The sequence below is a fragment of the Malania oleifera genome, chromosome 3 (genome assembly GCF_029873635.1).
Source record: "Malania oleifera isolate guangnan ecotype guangnan chromosome 3, ASM2987363v1, whole genome shotgun sequence".
Classification (NCBI taxonomy): domain Eukaryota; kingdom Viridiplantae; phylum Streptophyta; class Magnoliopsida; order Santalales; family Ximeniaceae; genus Malania; species Malania oleifera.
The window spans coordinates 28,925,455-28,946,381 of record NC_080419.1 but is presented as its reverse complement, the minus strand read 5'-3'; the positions used below and the strand labels follow the sequence as shown (position 1 = coordinate 28,946,381).

The following is a 20,927-nucleotide window of genomic DNA, read 5'->3' as shown; positions in this document are numbered from 1 at the left end:
ATGGAGTCTTGAAAAGCAAAAGGAAGACGAAAACATTTGTTTTTAATTTGTAATGCATTTAAGATTTTATTATTTAGTCTGTAATAATGTATGCATCTGCATGATATGTTTGATTACTCAGATGACCATAGGTTGACTATAGGACTTCTAACATTTCACCAAAAACTTTTTTTCTAAAAAGACTAAAATCATACAAAACTTTTGGAATAACTTTAGGGTCAAATTAAGGCTTACAAAGACTTGGTCGATTAACGTTGGATTTTTTTGGGAAAAATATTAATTGTTGATGCCCTCAGTTGATCGACCAGTTCGAGCTTTAATCAACTCGATCAACCGAGCTAGCCCAAAGTCAACATGTTGACCTAGCCTCAGCTGACCGAACATGGTTTGAACATATTGCCTACGATCAACCAAAGTTAAGATGTGACTTTCTTCAACTTCCTTAGCCAACCGAACTGGTAGTCCAAATTGACCTCGATCGATCGAATTCAAGACTCAGCAAACCGAACCCTCACCAGGCGACCAAAACTATAAAGCCCTGAGAAAATCGCCTTGCTCAGCGAACCAGCCATTGGCCACGGTCAATCGAACTAAAAAGTTGCTTCTGGGCCATTTTGAGTATTCGAGCGACCGAACCTCTCGGGTTGTCGTGCTTTTACCATGGTAATTAGGATTAAAATTTAATTAAACTTTTCTAAAATTCTCAATATGTCCCCAACGGTCATAATTTCTTGAAAAATTATAAATACTCCTTCATTTGCTTTGATTAGCAACTTTTGATTACCTAATTTTTCTCTTAAATTATTTTCTTAATCAAAATTGCCCCACTTATATTTTTATTGCAAAATCATTGTTGGGGAAAAATTTTATGTTCTCCAAACCCTCTTTATTATTCCTTAGAAAATCTTTTAAAAGAAAGCATATATTTTTGTTTGGGCATTTCTTTTCAAAGCACTCACTCTCACACATACTTTATTTTCTTAAAATCATTTTTGAGAGTAGCCTTAAGATTTCTCCAATTATCTTCATATTCTTGGGAGAAATTATTTAGTGCACAAATATTTTTAAGCTTAAGTCCTAACTTCTCCAAATATTTGTTATTGCAAAAAATCTTTATTGGAGAACATATTTATCACGTATATATATTCTCATATACATATATATATATATATATATATATTATTTGTGCAAAATTTATTTGAACACAAAAACCCTAGGTTCTCCTATTATTCCTAGAAATTTATTTTTGGGAGAAATTTTATTAGGGTCATATCTTTGAGTATTTTATCATACACATCATTTCTCAAAGATTGAAAAAATTATTTTTAAAAATACCTTTTCTCTACTAAGCATAACTCATATTATAAGAGAGTGCATGTATTTGAGCTTTTAATGTGTACTTCCATGCTTGTATTTAGAAGTGTTTTAATATGTACAAAAATATTTTCATGTATTGGTTGGGTTTAGCCCAAAATTGAACTAAAGAGTCTCAACCTCGTAAGTGAGACCAGTTTGGTTCAGTCCGAAAATTCAATTGGAGAGTCTCCGTCCTGTAAGAGAGATCAATTAGGCTCAGCCTGATAATTGAGCTGGGGTTTACCTCGTCCCGTAAGGAGAAGTTGTAACGGCTTATACTCTGCTTGTTTAAGTGAGTAGAGATAGTGTAATCCTAGGGAATATGCCCAATAGGCTAGTTTGGCCGAACCTTGATAACAAATATCATCTCTCTCTCTCTCTCTCACACACACACACACACACACACACACACACATTTACTTTCTGTACTTTAATTTCCATATGTGTATGCTTGTTTATTTACTGTTATATGATAGAGAAAGTAAATAGAGAGAGATAATAATTATGAGCGAGAGAGAGAGAGAGAGAGAGAGAGAGAGAGAGAGAGAGAGAGAGAGAGAGATTATTAATTAGATGGGAGCTGAATATAAAATAAAAGAGGCAAACACATTTGAGCTCATGCATGATTATATATATAATAATATATAATATTTTCTTACTAAGCCGCCCACTCCATGCACCTTCCACTCATCATCATATATACATTCGTGAAAAAGATCATGACTTTTACGCGATCTTGCAGGGATGCGGTATTTCTATCTAAAATAGTATTTATCAATTTCATTGCATTTAAATGAATTTTAATATCAAGAATTCATGATAAATAATTATTGTTTTTGATGTCAAGGGAAACAAATTTAATTTTACTTTTATTTGACATGTGAATAAATTAATAATAATAAGTCAATTTGTAAAAACAGAATGTAAAAGCTGAAATAAAACTGAAATAATAATATAATATTAATTCCACCCTTACCAGGGCACTTAAATATGTTTCTTCAAAAATATTATTTTATTTTTCTCAATTTGTACTTTTTATGAGTATGATCCCTATTTATAATATTAAATTAGGTAATAATTTAACACCTCTTCTAGAGGTTAAATATACTACCTCATCTAGAGGATAAACATTTCACCTCTTCAGGAGGTCGATTTTAACATATCTTCGGGAGGTTAAAAATATACTCTCTTTAGGAGGTAAATATTTAATATTTATTTTAAAAATTAAATATATAGACGAGAAATTTAAATATATAACATCTTTTCTGGAGATTAGATATATAACATCTTCAAGAGGACTAACTCTTCGAAATATTAAATATAAATACGAGAAAATTATATATATATATATATATATATAAGCGGTACAGAAATAAAACTGACCATTAAAGCGGTATTGATAAATAGAAATAAAATCGTCCATTAAGGCGGTATAAATATTTAGAAATATGTCTGTTAGTTAGAGTCTCGTGCTGATAATGTGTTATAAAATGATCCAATAATTAATAATAAAATAAATAGAAATGAGTAGAAAAATAAATGAAGACAAGACCAAATTTTTACGTGGTTTGGCTTACCTACTCCACAGGTGGATGATATCAAAATTTCACTATCATGAGAGGAATTATAATATGATATAGAATCGTCCTTGTACAAGATATCTCTATCTTCTCTGTCTTTATCCCTTCTTCACTTTATCTCTTCTTTTCTCTTAATCTCACTATATGTCTACTTATATGGAAGCATCAAATGTGTGTCTCAAATGAGAAGGGGAGGGTGCCCTTTTATAGGGCAATATGGATAGTTAAACATTGATTGGGGGGAAAATCTAAGAGGTGGAAGATGAGGTAACATACACTTTATTAGTACGAACACATAGGGAAGGTTCACGTGAGACATGAATTAGTGCAGATATATGGGGCAGGTTCATAGTTCACATGAGAGAATCCACTTATATTTCATAACAGAGAAAGGAGCAGGTCAGCCTTCAGGGCCCAACTGATATTGTCCGCTTTGGGGTTTTAGACCCTCACGGTTTTAGAACGCGTCAGACAGGAGGTAGAACCAACCACCTTAAATGGCATAACTCCCCCAACCTCCCAACCGATGTGGGATTGCATTCACAACACTCCCCCTCAATCCCACATGCGAGGTCTTCAAGACCTGCATGGGCCACCAAAAAAAGGAGCGGGTCGACCTTTAAGGCCCAACTAATATTGTCCACTTTGGGACTTCAGGCCCTCACGATTTAAAAATGCGTCAGACAAGAGGGAGAACCAACCACCTTAAATGGCATAACTATCCCGACCTCCCAGTCAATGTGGGATTGCATTCACAACAGAAAATTAATTATTTTACTATTTATTGTCATTGTAACACATGATATTACATAATAATGAATAAAAATTTATTTGCTATAAAATAAAATAAATTTTTAGAAAAATATTAAAGTATTTGGTAAAAACATTATGTGATTTCTAATCGTATTCCCAAGAAAAAAAAATTTTAAAAATTCTATAATTAGAGATAAAAATTTCTTAGGGCCCATTTAGTTGCAAAAATATTTTTTTTATTTTTCTAAAAAACTATAAAAATGTTAGCTTTATTTTTTTATTTTTTATAAAATACATATAATAATAAAAAAAACTAGAAAATAATTCTTACGAAAAATTTTTCTAACTTTTTTATAAAATTTTTAAAAACAAAAGTAAAGGTGACATTTTTTTAATTATTTTAAAAATTAGAAAAGAAAAAAAAAAAAACTACTTTTGACAAATGAATGATGTTAAAACTTTTTATTATTTTCTTGTTTTTGTTTAAATGCTACAAAACTAGAAGTAAGCATATTTCTTTTGCGCTTACTTGAAAAAACTAAAAATGAAATTTATTTGCTGGCCCCTAATATATTTTACTTTAAAAATAACGTAATGTGGGATATAGAGATGTAGGTGAGTCAAGTCGGCTAATGAGCTACTCGAACTCTCCTTAGAAAATAATATTAATGAAAGTGTAGTTGTAGGATAACATGTATGTATACCTCATTTTTTAATTATTGAAATTTCCTAACTTAAGAGCATATATCAGTAAATAACACGTTTATCGTCACATTTTTTCTTTTATTAATCCAAATATTGACACATGAGATTTTCTTTCCATTTTATAATCTTCATTATAATATATAATTCAGAGAGTCCTATTTTGTTAGAATTAATGAGTTTTGATACCTAAAAAAAATGAACAAAAAGTGAAATTTTGTTTGACTACTTGACAATAAGTGAATCATTGTTTGTGAGTGTTTCACAAATCAAATGGTAAGAGAAATTCAAGTAGTTTTTAAAATTTTGGGCGGAATCCGTAAGTTTTACCTTAGGGTTTGTTTAGTTACAAAAAACAATTTTCATTCTTCAGTTTTGTTTTTCTAAAAAATCACAAAAATGTTAACTTATTTTTAAATTTTTTAAGATTAATATTAAAAGGGTTGAAAATAAAGAGTTTGTTTACTTGCATAAAATATTTTTCATTTTTCATTTCTAGATTTTCATATAAATATAAAAATTTAACTCTATTTTTCAATTTTGCAAAATATAGATAAGAAATCTAAAATCAAAAACATAATTAAAAAAATGCCTTTTAACTTTGTTATACAATTTTAAAAAACTAAAAAGTAAAGCTAACATTTTTATAATTATTTCAAAATTAGAAATAAAAAATAAAACAATTTTGAGCAAGTGAATGATGGTAAAACATTTTATTATTTTATTATTTTTATATAAATGTTACAAAACTAACATTTTTTTGTACTTACTTGAAAAACTAAAAATAAAAAAATTATTTTACATGTCTATACTGGTCGTAATGACTTTTGTCCCACATAGAGTTGTACAAGTCAAGCGGACTAACGAGCTGCTCCACTCAATCTACAATTGGATCCAATTGAATTCTACCCGTCTTTGATTTTAGTATGAGTCGAGTTCAAGTTTTGTAATAATATAGGTAAATCTAATCAAGTTTTTATAGTTTTATTATTTATTATATGAGTCACATAATGTTTATTTATACATACATTTAATATTTCATTATACATTTGTTGTAAGGATAATGATAGAATTATAGATATCATAGAAGGAGAGAAAAAATATAAAGGAGAAATAGTTTTGATTAGAAAAGGTAAGGAAAGATAAAGAGGGAAGAGAATTCAAAAAGAATAAAGAAAGAGAAAAATAAATACGAGAAATAAAAGACACTGAGGTCTATAACTATTGCATGATGTCTAATTAATGCTCTTAGTTTGGATATATTATTTTAGATATTTTAACTATATTGAAAATGTCAGATAAATTGTTGAAAATATTTGAGAAAAATATTTATTATAACTCTTAATATTAAAAAAGTCGACAAGAAAATAGAGAAATTATTTATAGAAATAAATTATAAGAATCATATCACATGACCCATAAAAATTCAGAATAATAATAATTATATTTTAAAAAATAAATTCATTCATCAATTGAGTGTATTGACACAAAAATTAGTTACATATTTTTTTATAAAAAAAAAAATCTATTCTAAAATTTTCAATTTAATTTTTGGTTCTTCATTCATGGTTTCACGGTTTTCTTGTGTGCATTATTATCATTTGATAATATGATAAAATTATTTTTATTAATTTATTAAGATTAATTAATTAAAATAAATTTTAAAAATTAAATTTATAAATAAAATAATTAAAAAATTATAATTATAATTTTGAGGAATCAAATATTTTAGCGAGACTTGGGGGCAAAGGACGCTAATCCGTAAGTTTGATGTCGCACCAGGGGGTCCAACGAAGGGCTCGTTGGTGGCTAGAGTTCCTATGTAATAAAAAAAAATGAGAACTTTTTGTTCCCATCGAACATATTTGGTAAATAACTTTTTTATTTTTTTAAAAAATTAATTTTTAATTTTTTTTCGAACTTTTAAAAGTTAAAAAGTTAACTTTGCTCCAATGAATTACTGAAATTTTATTGTTATTCTTAATTTTTTTTCTACGAAACTGTTAATGCATTAATTATATTTTTTAAAAATAAATATTTATTTTAGCTATTTTAAATACTTTATAGCACCATATACTTTTTTTTTTTACCAAACAAATTAAAGTCAATTTTTTTAACAACTCTTTTTTAACAGTGATAAAATATTTGTAAATAATATTTAAAAATTATTCTTTACCAATATTTTTTTTTTAAAAAATCCTTTTAAAAAGTCACGAGCACCAAACCAAACCTTAATTGAAATATAAAATTATTATTAAACTCAATCTTGAATTAATGCCATTGGATAGATATAGAAAGAAAAAAAAAAAAAAAAATAACATGCATAATGCATTAGCAACTTAGCAGCATGCTTAGGCGGGTGACAGGCTGGCAGCGCTTCCCCTCCATGCCGCGTGGCCTTGACTTTCCTCTTCCCCCACCTTTCCATTTTTCCTCTTCTTTCTTTCTTTGCTTCTCCGCACCAAGAACCTTTCGGCACACAGAGAGTTCGGTGAGTTCGTTCTTAATATTTTTGAAAATTCTTTTTACTTTTTTAGAACTGTTTGAGTTTAATTTTGCCAATACATTAGAGATCATTTTCATTATTTTCTGCATGGTTATATGAATATAAGTGTAATTAAAGTTTTTAATTTGAGTTGGAAATCAAAATATATTTTTTATGAAATTTATTGTATTAAGTATATTTTTAATAAATTTGCATTTTCACAATTAAAAAAAATCTATCTTAACATAATATAACTCATTTTTTATTTCTAAGTTATGATTAAATAATTGGAATATTATTTTATTATTTTTTAGATTTTATAAATTTTTTTGAAAACCCTAAAAAATAAAGTAGAATTTTTGCAATTATCTAAATTTTTGAAAATAAAATATAATAATTATTTTTCGCAATTAAAGATGTTTTTTTTTTTTTTTCATTTTTGCCTATTTAACAAGATAGAAAGTTCATTTATGAAAACTTCTATTACTAATGAGACGATGATTTTTGAATGACATGATATTTATTTAGAGAAATAATTTTGAAAATTTTGAAGCTTACAGTCACAAAATATTATATTGATATTTGAATTCTTAATATCGAAACTACATCATGTAGACTTATAATCATATTTTTCAATTTGCATGGATCCAACTTCCAAGTGCTCATAAACACTAATGTTACTTTGGTAGAGTTCAAGTTCAAATATTACATGGAACAATTGGTTCATACAAATCTTTCTCAATATCTTATGTCTGACTTTGGAAAAAAAATACTTGAAAGGGAAAGTGTTGAGGGTTCTTTGCCTCAATCAAAGGCCTCCCATAATTGATCCTTAATTCTAGGCCTTAATTCTAGGAGATTGACCTCATTAAATTTTATATATTCATTTCTTTTCTATTATAATCACAATTAATGTGTACAAACTATAAATTATTATAAATAGAAAATACTCACTACTCTAAATGTGTCATAGTTTCATCAAATATTCTCATGGTATCAGAGTCATAGCTAGATTAACATCCCTCAATCCCGATGGCCTCTGATTCCTCCTCCACGGTTCTTCCCCTCAACACTATGATTCGCATGGTCACTATCAAGCTTTCTTCTTCCAACTGTATGCTATAGAAAGCTCAACTTCTTCCCCTTCTTGAGAGTCAAGAACTGCTAGGTCCCTTGTGTCGCCACCTTGATTTGAACCTACCAACTCTCAGACGCCAAACGACAATTACTTGCCGTGGAAAGCTACAAATCAACAAATCCTTAGTATGCTTCTCTCCTCCATCACCAAGGAAGCTATAGCTGAAGTTGTTGGCCTCTCCACCTCCCGTGAGGTCCGGCTTGCCTTGGAGAACACCTTCAGCCACCGCTCTAAAGCCCGTGAACTTCGTCTCAAGGATGACCTCTAACTGATGAAGCGCGGCTCCCGCCCTGTTGCTACGTATACCAGAGCCTTCAAGGCACTTTGTAACCAACTCCATGTGATTGGTCGGCCCGTTGACGTCACTAATAAGGTGCACTGGTTTCTTCGCGGCTTAGGGCCTGATTTCTCAAGCTTCTCTACCGCTCAAATGGCACTTACTCCTCTCCCGTCATTCACGGATTTGGTCTCAAAAGCAAAGAGTTTTGAGATTTTTAAGAAATATATTAACCTCTCTGCCTCCTCTGCTGCGGCTTTTATCGCCACAAAAAATTTCTCTAACTGTGGTGGTGGCTTCTCTCGCAACCGGCGTGGCCGTAACAATGGCCCTAGCAGCAGCATTTCCAGCCAAGGACAAGGACGTCCCCACTCTGGCCAAGGGCGTCGTCCTCCATGATGCCATCTGTTGGATGGAAGGTCACTATGCTGACCAGTGTCGCCAGTGCTATGACTGCAGTAAGCCTTCTGCTCAACTTGCCGAGACCTTTACCAATTCATGCTCACTCTCTAAAGTTTTAGAATCTGACTAGTTCGTGGATACTAGGGCTTCAACACCCATATGACAGCAGACTCATCTCAACTGGATCGCTCAAATAACTACATGGGTAAGGATTGTGTAATTGTTGGGACTGTGTGTCTCTACCCATTACCCATACTGGTACAATTTCTCCTGCCCCGAATATCCACTTATTGGAAGTTTTGGTTGTTCTTCGTCTCACCAAAAATATATTATAAATTATTAAATTAACGTTTGATTTTCCTTTATTCATTGTATTTACTAATAATCTTTTTACTGTTTAGAATCAGTAGGAAGGGTGGTGGCAACTGATTAATGAAATGAAGGCTTATATGTGCTAGAGCACAAAAATTCTACTTTTATTTCTGTCCTTAAAAATAAATCTCTTCATGCTTCATATGATTTATGGAATGCAAGACTTAGATATGTGAATCATTTGGTTATTTCATTTTTTAATGAAAAAGGACATCTTTATCTTACGCCTTTATTGCCCTCACTTGCATTGTGTACTACATGTCAACTTGCAAAAAATTATCGTTTGTTTTATTCTCATAATGAACATAGGTCGTATAATGTGTTAGATCTTATTTATTGCGATATATGGAGCTCTTCCCCCATAAAATCAAAATTGGGATTCGGCTACTATCTTTTATTCATGGATGATTATTCATGCTTCACTTGGTTTTACCCTTCGAAATTAAAATATGATTTTTATGATATTTTTATTCAAAATCAAAAGTTTATGGAAAGTCAATAATCTGCTTTTATCAAAATTTTCCAAAGTGACAAGGTGTTGAATTTTCTAGAACTTGTGTTAAAACTCATCTTTGTAATTTTGGAATTCCCCATCAACTCTCTTGTCCTTATACACCTGCCCAGAATGGTCGCATAGAAAGAAAACACCAACGAGATTGGCCCTTCTTTTCCATTCTCATATTTCTCCTCGTTTTTGGGTTGATGCCTTCAGCACTACAACTTACATCATCAACCGCTTGCCCACACCTCTTCTTAGAGGTAAATCACCTTTTATGATTTTGTATGGTAACTCCTCGAATTATAAAAAATTTCATCCTTTTGGTTGTCATGTCGACCCTTGTTTACATGATTATATGCCTAAAAAATTTCCCCTTGCAGTATTCCTTTCATTTTCTTGGGTTACAGTCCCTCCTATAAAGGGTTTCGTTGCCTTGACCCCTCCACCTCTAGGTTATACGTCATTAGACATGCTCAATTTGATGAAAATCATTTTTCTTTCCTAGATACTTCCCAAGCTCAGCCCATATTCTCACTACAATTTTCCAATTTCCTAGAACCCAGTCTTCTTCATACAGAACCACCTCAATCCTCTTAGCCACATTCCCCACACATTACTCAATTCGGATATAGCCCCTATGTTATTTGTATTGACCTGGTGAATAATTCCTTGCAGGCCTCTAATTCCCTTGAAGACTCCTCTTTGTAGCACACAGAGCCTAGCCCACCTCCTTCTAAGCCCAGTGGTGATTCCCATGCTGCTGATTCTACTCCTGTTGTAGTATTTCTATTGGGTTCTCATCCCATGCTCATGAAAGCTAAAGCTGGTATTTTCAAGAATTGTCATCCGACAAACCTTGGTTTCTTGGGATCTTTTGGTATGCTTCCTGCTTAATCTTCTAGTAGCTACTTAGCCTAAAGGATTCAAATCTACTACTAAGAATCCTACTTGTCTTGTAGCCATGGACGAAGAAGTTCAAGCACTGCAAAATAATCGTACCTAGATTTTGGTTCCTCAACCCACCAACACCAACACTATGGCTCTAAATGGGGTTTCCGGACCAATTGCCCGAGGGATTCATTGAGCGCCTCAAAGGCCGACTTGTTGCTAAGGGCTATACATAGTTACCTTGTCTTGACTACATTGACACTTTCAGTCATGTTATCAAGGCTACTATTGTCTATGTTATGCTTTCTCTTGCTGTGAACAAAAAATGGCCACTTCGCCAACTTGATATCAAAGTTGCATTTCTCAATGGTAAGCTCACTGAACATGTTTATATGGAACAACCTCTTGGGTACATTGACCCTCGCTTCTCCAATCATGTTTGCTAGTTGAAGAAAGTTCTCTATGGTATGAAGCAAACACCTTGTGCCTAGTTTCAACAATTCAGTTCTTTACTAATCCATCTTGGTTTTTATTGCAGCCGTGCTGACCCATCTCTCTTTGTCTTTCATAAGCAGTCTAATATCATTTATTTGCTTCTTTTTGTTGACGACATTATTATTACAAGGAACAATTCATCTCTCCTTGACAACTTCACATGTAAACTCAATTTTGAGTTTGCTACTAAGGACTTGGGTCACCTCAGTTACTTCCTTGGTTTTGAAGCTTCACCCACTGCTGATAGTCTCTTCATCAGTCAACTGAAATATGCATGTGATATTCTTACTCAGGCTCAATTACTTGACAACAAGTCTGTTTACACTCCTATGGTTGTTTCCTAGCATCTGTCTGCTGATGGCTCTTTCTTTTCCGATCCCACTCTCTACAGATCTCTTGTTGGTGCACTTCAATAGTTGACCATCATGCGTCTAGATACTGCTCATGCTATCAACTCTGTCAATCAATTTCTACACGCTCCGACTGAAGATCACTTTCTTGCTGTTAAGCTTATCCTTCGCAATATTAAGGGCACACTCCACTTTGACTTAACATTTAGCCCATCCACTTGCCATCATTGCTTACTCTGATGCTGATTGGGCTGACTGTCTGGATACTTATCATTCCAATTTTGGTTATTCTATTTATCTTGGCGACAATTTGGTTTCCTAAAGCACCAAGAAGCAACCAATTGTCTCCCGTTCCAGCTGTGAATCTAAGCATCACACTCTTACCCTCACCGCCGCCAAAGGTCTTTGGCTTACATATCTCCTTCATGACCTCAGGGTTCTCCTTCCACGTCGGCCTCTTCTCTTATGTGACAACAAAAGCATGATTTTTTTGAGCTCCAACCTAGTTTCTTATAAACGGGCCAAGCATATCAAATTAGACTACCATTTCCTTCGCGAACTCGTTGGCATTGGCAAACTTCGCATAGAATATGTGCCTTCTCACTTAGAGGCTGCCGACATCTTTACAAAGAGTGTCCTTAGACCTCTATTTGACTTCTGAGTTCCTCGTCTTATCCCATCGAAAGCTCATCTTTCCGAGGGGGTGTTGAGGATACTTCGCCTCAATCAAAGACCTCCTAATTGATCCTTAATTTAGGCCTTAATTTTAGGAAATTGTTTTTCCTTAATTTTATGCCTTAATTTTAAGAGATTGTCCTCCCTTAATTCTAGGAGATTGACCTCATTGAATTTTATATATTCTTTCTTTTTCTATTGTAATAATAATTAATATATACAAATTGTAAATCATTATAAATACAAAAATACTCACCACATCTGGCAATTTCCTCAAATATTATAAAACAACGGATTTAATCCTTTAATTCGAAGTTAGGTCTCTTATTAAGTGAGATTTATATCAGATTCATTCTGAAAAATGATTTCGTATACAGGAGATTCTGAAAAACGATTTCATATACAGAAGATTTGATTTGAGGACAGAGGGGACTAAATTTTGTTGATGTTTGCATATGAGATTCAGGTTGTTTTTCAACTCACAGTAAATGATATTTTGGAGTTATGTGAGTTAAAGCCTCAATTTTGTAAGAGACGAGAGTAGTGGATAAAATAAGGAGAAGCTCATTAATTTCTATCAGTTTCTGGCCAGCCAAACGGATTGGGAAAATTAAAATAAAAATACTTGGAGACGTAGTTGTCAATTGTTAGTTTAACCAGGAAAGCTGCCGCTGACCCTTTATAAACAAAATGTTCCACAGACGGCGGACGGGTCCCGGCACTCACCGGCGACAGGAACGGGGAGGATGGAGGGGACGATAGATACATGGGTGAAGAAGCACCGCCTGATTTACACCGGAGCCACCCGCCACCCTTTTATTCTCGCCATTCGCGACGGAACCCTCGATTTCTCCTCCTTCAAGCGATGGCTGGTAACCATTTCTTTATGATAATTTTCATTAGTTTTGATTGAAATTGAGGAATGCATCTTCCATATGATAGTCTTGTTACTGATTTCTTGTGCCCTTTGTTCATCATCGCGTCCGTAGTTGGATAGGATAATTAGCTGTTTAATTACTGAATTCTAATTTTTCACGACACCCTTTTTGTTGCTGGGCTTCACAAAGCAGTTTTAACTTTTAAATTGGTATACTAGCGCATGTTTGATGGTGGTGTTAAATGTTTTTGAAATTGATGAGTCCTCCGCAGAACTGATGAAATTTCCTCCTAGAAATTTTTTCGTTAAGATCCATTTATAAGAAAGCTGAGAAGAAAATTCTTTAAAAAAATTATATCAAATATGTAACAAAATGTTGATTTTACCATTTTTTTTCTAATTTTAAATCATTTTAAAACAAAATTTTACCTTTAATAGTATTTAATATAAAAGGAAAATTTAATGAAAAATGAGTTTTCTTTTTATTTTTCTCTCTTCTTATTTCTCCAAACAAAATTCTTGATGCAAACATACCCTAAATGATTGGTAATTTAAAAAAAAAAAAAAAAAATGATGGGTTCCCCTTAAAATTGTTGGAATTTTTCTTCGATGGAACACTTCTTTAAAAATTGCTGGTGAATTGCAAAAAATCGTGTGAATGAAAATAAGTTAAGCCAAACAAGAAACCAATTAGACTGTGATGCAGCCGTGTGCAGGCATCTCATTGTTTCAAAGAAGACTTAACCTTAAACCCTTAAACCACAATGCATATATTTTTACTTGTTTAGAACAACCTGATTTGATGATGGGGCTTAGGCCAGTCCTGCACAAATGAAAGAGTTTAGTGCTTAAAAAAAAAAAAAAATCTTCTTTTGATGGATGAAACTCTATGCAGGAGTTAGGTTAACGAGTTAATTTTTCTGCCTTTTGTTTTATTTTTGTTCTATTTATTTGTTTCTTTTTTTGGTGTGAAAGTAAGTGTTCATGAACCTATTTATGGATACTTAAGATCTTCATGAATCCATGAATGCATTAAATGATAATGAGTTTTCAAATATGAAATACATGTAGATGTGCATTTACATGTACATGAACCAAGAATCATTCATCAGAAATACATTTCGTTTTGTTTGAATGAAACATGCATGATGCAATTCACTAAAATCAATCTTTACAATTCAAATGCACCAGTAAATGGTAAATTTGGGAATCATATACTCTCCTCTTGGTGGATTAATGTAGAGCGTTTTCTGTGTCTTGAGTCTGTGTGCATGTTGTTGTCATTTGCTATCTAGTAACACGTTCATAGCTATTAAAAAGACTCCACTTAGAGCAAACAGCCCAATAATTTGTTCATTATTAACCGTAGAGAGAGAAAAATAATGGTAGGTGAAAATAACTTCCTTGTAATGTCTCCATTTTCCCCCACAAGTCAGTTGAATTTATTTCCCTAGGATAAAATGAAGCTTAATCTCCTCCCATTTCTTCATAGTTCAGCTGAATTTGTTTGTCATAAATATGTCTAGAAGTTGGTATAGACATGACTTATTTTGATTGAACATGGCTACTGGAGCATAAGAAGGCAAGACACTTTGACACTTGTATGGACTATAGAGATCCAGATTTATCGTTTCTCTTACTCTGATCTTTTTTCTATTTTATGTTTGGCCTACAGCATAGAATGGGATGGGAATGGAATGAAATGAAAGTTTAAATGGGGAGCATGAAGAAATTGAGTAATAAATTGAATTCCATTCCACCTGATTTCATCCTATTCCTGTGTACCAAACAAGTAGTTAGTTCATTAGTTCATTTAAAGAAATTATGGCTGAAATTGGAGCTGACCAGATTTGCTTGGAATTCAAACTGTAGGGACAGGATTATATTTTTGTAAGAGCATTTGTTGCTTTTGTGGCAAGTGTATTGCTTAAAGCTCGGAAGGAGTTGGAAGAGAATTCTGATATGGATGTCATATTGAGGGGTTTGGCTTCCCTGAATGATGAGATCGAGTGGTTCAAGAAAGAAGCGTCCAAGTGGGAAGTTCAACTTTCTAGCATTGTTCCCCTGAAGGCAAATGAGGATTACTGCAGGTATCATATGCCTCATCATTCAATTCTTGAGTCGGGATTACTCCTTACACCCTTAAATCTCCATTTGGAACTTGGAAAACATGAAAAGGAAAGAAAATTTGAAAGAATTTACTTTTTCTTGTTTGGTTCTCAAGGAAGATGAAACATGATACAAAATATATAATTTACACATAATCAAGTTTTTTTTTTTCCACATACCATTGACCTTTATTTTTATTTATTTATTAATTATCAATTATATTTGAATAAACTTTAATTGTTAATAGTTTTTGAGATGGATACAAAAGTATTATTTTGCTATCTTGTTTTGTGCATATTCAATCTATATTTTGTTAAATATAGTGTTGCAGAGAAAGCGAATAACAAAACATTTTTGAGACTTGGTTTGCGGAATGCATATTGAGATATGGTGGGAGTGGAATGGAATGGAAATTTGAATAGGGAACATTAAGAAATCAAGTGATAAGCCTGATCCTCATTCCATTACTATATACCAAAGATGCATTGAAGAATTCAATGTCTATGCTATGTTATGGCCCAAAACCCTGTCCAAGTTCTAGTTTGTGAAACTTTTTCTGCATGCTGGTGATAAACGTGGAGAATTTTTATTGCCTGTCAAATGGTTCTAGCCTGGTAATTAATTTGGCTATGTAATCTCATTTTCCTAGCTACTTCCTGCTGCTCTGCCCTTGTTAGTATTGTCTGCCTCACAATGATACAAATGAATTTTTGGAAGTTAGGTACATCTGAATTGATTCTACTAGAGGTTTCTGTGGTGTGTGTGGATGCATCTTGAGAGTATACTGGATAGGATAGATGCATATTTGATACTCCAAAATTATGTTAAATTAACAAAAGAAAGATTTTGTTTTTCTCCATTTCTATGAAGTACAAGTCTGAATTTCTTTGCAGTCTGGACTGAAAGCATCTTACGTAGCAGTTATTTTACGTAAAATATCATTAATATGTGTTATCCTAGATGCACTAATTCATAAGACTGATGATTGGGTAAAACCTTTCCAAAGCTCTTTTAAAGGAAGATGACCTCTAATTAAGTTTTTGGTTGCATTTGCGCATCAAACTTGCATATGGTTTTCCACAATGCTTGCTTATTTAGATGAGGATGGTAAGAGGCAAATACTAGTGATTTAACAGTGTCTCTGATTTCTCGAGAGCCCTAAATAATCTGAATGTTGTAATAGATTCCTGGAGGGCCTAGTGAGCCCGGAAGTTGAATATCCAGTGGCTATCACAGCCTTCTGGGCCATTGAAGCTGTTTATCAAGAAAGCTTCGCCCACTGCCTGGAAGAAGGCTCCAACACTCCAGCAGAGCTGAAGGAAGCATGTCAAAGATGGGGCAATGACGGTTTTGGTCTGTACTGTCATTCTCTCCAGAAAATTGCTAATCGGCATCTAGAGAAGGCTTCGGCAGGCGTCCTCGCGAAAGCTGAAGTAGTACTGCTTCAAGTTCTCGAACACGAATTTGAGTTTTGGAATATGAGCTCTTTAGGGACCTGATCATTCTGCTGCAGTAAAACATGCATTGTACAGGGGAGCCAGGTGATCCATCAGCTCTTTTGCATGTTTTATGTTACTTCTTGTAGAATGTTGATTGTTCTGCAATAATACTTCTGTGTGCTGAAGTGTGCCTATGCTTGTGCTGTTAAGTGAAAACTTCACTTGGATGTTCAGAGTTCAGACTAATCCCTATCTACATGTATCCTATGACAAGAGGACTTTGTGTACTGTTATTTCTGTGTGTTAAATCTCACTTAAGTCTGATGAAAACATCATTTTCAGACCATTTGGAATGAGAAAAGGAAAGAAATCACGTTTGGTTATCAAGAAACGTGAGAAAGAAAATAAAAAATATATCAAATTAATGAACGAAATTTTAATTTTACACATCCTCGACACAATTGTTTTTTTTTTAAAATAATTTAATCATATTAGGATAATTTTTTAATGATATTTTATATGGAAAGAAAATATAGTGAAAAATAAATTTTATTCTTTTTTGTTTTTTTCGTTTTCTTTTTTAAAACAATGGTAAGGTTATTCCTTTGTAACCGGGAGTTCAAGGGAACAACTTCTATGCATAAAAGTAGGGTTAAGGTAGTGTACCTGTGACGATCTTCCTAATCCTTGTAAAGTGGGAGAGCTGGGGATGTCTTTTTCTTATTCAAAGCAAATCTTTGAACCAAACTGGCTCTTTGAGAACCCAGAAAATATAATCATGGTATTTATGTATTTTTTGAACGAGTTAGAAGTTTTTCGAGAGCAAAGAACAAATACAAGGCTGCGTACAAGATTCAGCCGAGGCAATTAGCATTATTTAGAATGCTAAGGGATGACACCTACTCTAGAAATGATAAGCTCATATAATAATTTAAGATAGTGTCCGAGAACATAAATTTGTGAGTGTTGGATTTAATGTGTATTAATTGGTCAAATTTTCATATGACTTTATATTATATTTTATCTAAGTTTTGTAATTTTAAATTTAAGGTTTAAACTAGAAGTTTTCATGTATAAGGTAAGTCTATATAATTAAACGGGTAAAATGAACGAGAAATTATTAAATGCACCGAATGTATATAATACAGTAATTTTTCATTTTAGGGAGCTTTTCGGGGTTCGTGTTTGAACTTTTTAACTGCAGGCTCACTTTCAACATGAGTGCTTGTTTTTTTATTGGTTTGGTATACTTAATTTTTTTTTTCCCCAAGAAGAGTGATTATAAGTGTGCGTGGGATTTAAATGTATATTAAGGGATCAAAATTTAATATAATTTTGGATTGTATTTTTTCTAAGTTATACTAACTATAAATTTTAGGTTTCTACTCGAAGTTCTCTAATTACAAGTAAAATAAACATGATTAAATATATATATATATATATATTGGATAATTTTATCAAAAGAAATGGTTCATGATTGTATAAATTGATAGAAAATGATTTATATAACCGACCCTATTTAGTGGGATTAAAGCTTGATTTTGTTGCTATTGGCGTTGTTATATACACCAGGTAATTGGAGGAACAAGTAATTTGTTTTCTTAGTATAATGCAAATAAAATTTTATGTTCTTTATATAATATATTGGCCGATAAAATCAATGCATAAGATACTATTAATAAGACATTTAAGAATACTGTATATATATGTATATGTATATACATATTTGGTAAAATTTTAATATGGGAATAGAATTTTAAAACGAGCTCCAATTAATTCAAAGTGTTTGGTTTGGTCAATTTGATACTTTTTTTAATGCCCCTTATTTATTTAAAGTCAACTCATTAAAGTGCAACAATCACTATCTCTTACCATAAAAAAAAAAAAAATGTAAAATGATTTAACCTCACAAACAGAGCATTGGCAACATTCAAAAGTAAAAAGAATTTAAAATTTATCATATTAACCTGGAATCAAGTAACTGATAAATGAATAAACATAACTTAAACCCTCATCTTCATAAACCCTAGAAACAACTAGAACTGATATGATACTAAACCCAAACCCAAATTCATAAACTTAAACTAGAAACACGGGCAAATGGATCAGCTAGGAAGTAATGTTAAAACATAAATTTTGAATTTAAATTTGTGTAGATTTAGAGAATCTATAATACAAAATTATACTAATTTTTTTTAAATCTATTCAAATTTAAATTTTATACTTAAAATTCATATTTCCAAAAAGAGTAAATTATTTGGACCTATCTTAAATTTAGATTTGTACTCATCCTATAAAATCAAATACAAAATTGTATTTAATTTTATTAAAATCTAATGCTCCTAAATATAATAATTCACAATCCAAACATCCCATCAGAAGCCATGAAGGGCTGCGAAGAACAGCCACCCTGCAGCCATTGGTTCGTCTCTCCAATCTCAAGAAGCTGCTGCTGCTGCCATGGGTTCGCTGGAGAGTCTTCAAATCTGGGCATGAATCCTTGGAGGTGCTGCGGCTGCTGCTGCCACCGCCGCCGCCACGTATAAGTTGCCGGAGAATTGCCGGAGAATTTGAAAAGATGTCCCTGCAGTCTCATCTTTTCCATCCGCAATGCTCTGTTCTCTGCCTCCAGCGTCGTGAGCCCCGCGGTGGCGTTGCTAATATCGGTAACCAGATTGGCGTTGGAAATCTCCAACATGGTTTTCTGGTTCGTCAAATTGTCGAGGTGCATCTGCTTTCGCATCCTTGATCGCCTCGCGGACTCCCTGTTCGATATCATTCTCTTCCTCTTCTTCTCCTCCACGAACGCATTCTTAGGATCCATCTCAAACGCGCTAACTCGACCAATTGATTGATTGATTTGTGATGAATGTAAAAAAGAACCAAAAAATTTTCTGAATCTAACTTGAAACAGATTATGAAATAACGTAAAACCAATAGAGAAACGCAACTGAGAATGACTGCAGAAGATGAACAGAGCGCCTCATATCATCAAAACACCAAACATGGATTTCCCACCAACAAAATTCCACGATAATGAGAAAAACCAGTGTAATTGAAGAAGCCAGGAGCCAAAATCGATGAACAATGGAAGAAACTGAAGAACAGAGTAATGGAAGAACTGCAAAGAACGGCGGTAGAATTAATTTACAGAACGGCAGCGCTGGGAAGGCTGATTTATAGAAATCGAAAGCAGAGATCATGAGTAAAAATGAAAGAATGGAAAGTTGATAATCCTGAGGTGGTGGGGGTGTGGTTTGGGAAGCGTGAGGGATTTGACGAGTGGGAATTCGTAGAATGTGTTTAAGAAATCATTAAATCAAAGAGATGAAGATAAAGTACAGATAAATCCAAAGTAGGAAAGTGAATAATTAATTTGCTTAATTAGTCAGATTTCTCCGAACCATGAATCTTCAACACAGCTACAATTATGACCATCCTAATTTTTAGGAGTTGTTCTAGGCTGCGGGAAAGCAACTCAGAGATGCGTTAATTTTTATTACTACATTTTTTTTTACGAGAATTGCAGATAGAAACCGATGTTTACAGCATCAACATTAAATTTATCTATTGAAGATTGATAAATTCATGGGATGGCAATGAATTTCTAATTTCTAATATTGCATAGTTTTAAATTTGTATAGATTGGGATAAATTTTAATATAATTTAATTTTCATATTATTTTATTTAAATATATATATAAAAAAATTAAAGAATATAAGTTTTGAGTTTTAATTTAGAATTGTGTGAATTAGAATAAATCTAATATTAATTTCTTAAAAAAAATTATCTGAGCTAAGATTACAAACTTATATTTTTTAATCATCTTTATCATCGTTTTTTTTTTTAAATAATAATATTTTTATCAAAAAAAAATTTGATAATTTATTACATAAGCAAAACCCTCCTTGCCTTTTATATAAATAGACTTGTGGTCTTTTATTTAGGACTGTAGATTTAAATAAAATTTAATATTAAATTTTATTTAAATGTACACAAATTTATATCTAAGTGGCTTTCCATTATCCTACGCAATATAATAATTAATATTTTTGTCTAAATAATACTATTTCTAGATAAAACATTTCTGAATTTAACATTTTTTATATCATTCTTTCCTTTTCTTCTTCGTAATTCTTTTTTAATATATAAAAAATAATAAGCTGATGAATTTATTACGTATGCAAAATCCTCCTTTCCTTTTTTTTACTAATATGTTGCAATTATTTCTATACTTTTAAAAATGACAATAGAATTAATTATCTAAGTAATTTGGATGAAATTGCCTTCACAAATTAGAAGGAAGATTGTGATAAATAAATTTTACTATATGTCTTGTGGTAAAATCCATTTACCACCTACTAATTTTTTTTTTCTTCTTTTAATCAACTAAAATTGCCCTTGCATTAATAAAATAAAGACCACAAAATTACTTACCATCATACGATTCAAAATCTTAATGGAAAAAACTCAAGAATTGCTAATCCCCAAGCTTATCAACGTAGTAATAATAATAATAATAATAAAGA

At 32.3% G+C, this 20,927-nt stretch overlaps 2 protein-coding genes across 3 annotated transcripts; one reads left to right on the top strand and one right to left on the bottom strand.

Annotated features, from left to right (window-relative positions):
- Window positions 1-6,835: 6,835 nt before the first annotated feature.
- LOC131152035 (probable bifunctional TENA-E protein) lies at window positions 6,836-16,690 on the top strand. Of its 2 annotated transcripts, none has more exons than XM_058103619.1 (4): window positions 6,836-6,882; window positions 12,674-12,844; window positions 14,722-14,939; window positions 16,142-16,690. In XM_058103619.1, the coding sequence occupies exons 2-4, from the start codon at window positions 12,719-12,721 to the stop codon at window positions 16,455-16,457; spliced, it is 660 nt and encodes a 219-aa protein (XP_057959602.1). In that variant the 5' UTR covers window positions 6,836-6,882; window positions 12,674-12,718; the 3' UTR covers window positions 16,458-16,690. The 2 variants fall into 2 exon arrangements, with proteins under 2 accessions (XP_057959602.1, XP_057959601.1); XM_058103618.1 differs by lacking the exon at window positions 6,836-6,882 and adding an exon at window positions 12,329-12,438.
- A 2,063-nt stretch (window positions 16,691-18,753) lies between these two features.
- On the bottom strand, window positions 18,754-19,221 carry LOC131151238 (bZIP transcription factor 53-like). The gene has a single exon (XM_058102491.1). It carries the CDS (start codon window positions 19,219-19,221, stop codon window positions 18,754-18,756), a length of 468 nt encoding a protein of 155 aa, XP_057958474.1.
- Window positions 19,222-20,927: the final 1,706 nt, after the last annotated feature.

Excerpts from the sequence above, each read along its gene's own strand:
- LOC131152035 (XM_058103618.1), top strand. The coding sequence starts at position 12,418 with ATGTTTGCATATGAGATTCAG. Across the intron at positions 12,439-12,673 it reads TGTTTGCATATGAGATTCAG|ACGGCGGACGGGTCCCGGCA; the intron begins GTTGTTTTTCAA and ends AATGTTCCACAG. Across the intron at positions 14,940-16,141 it reads GCAAATGAGGATTACTGCAG|ATTCCTGGAGGGCCTAGTGA; the intron begins GTATCATATGCC and ends ATGTTGTAATAG.
- LOC131151238 (XM_058102491.1), bottom strand. The coding sequence starts at position 19,221 with ATGGATCCTAAGAATGCGTTCGTGGAGGAGAAGAAGAGGAAGAGAATG.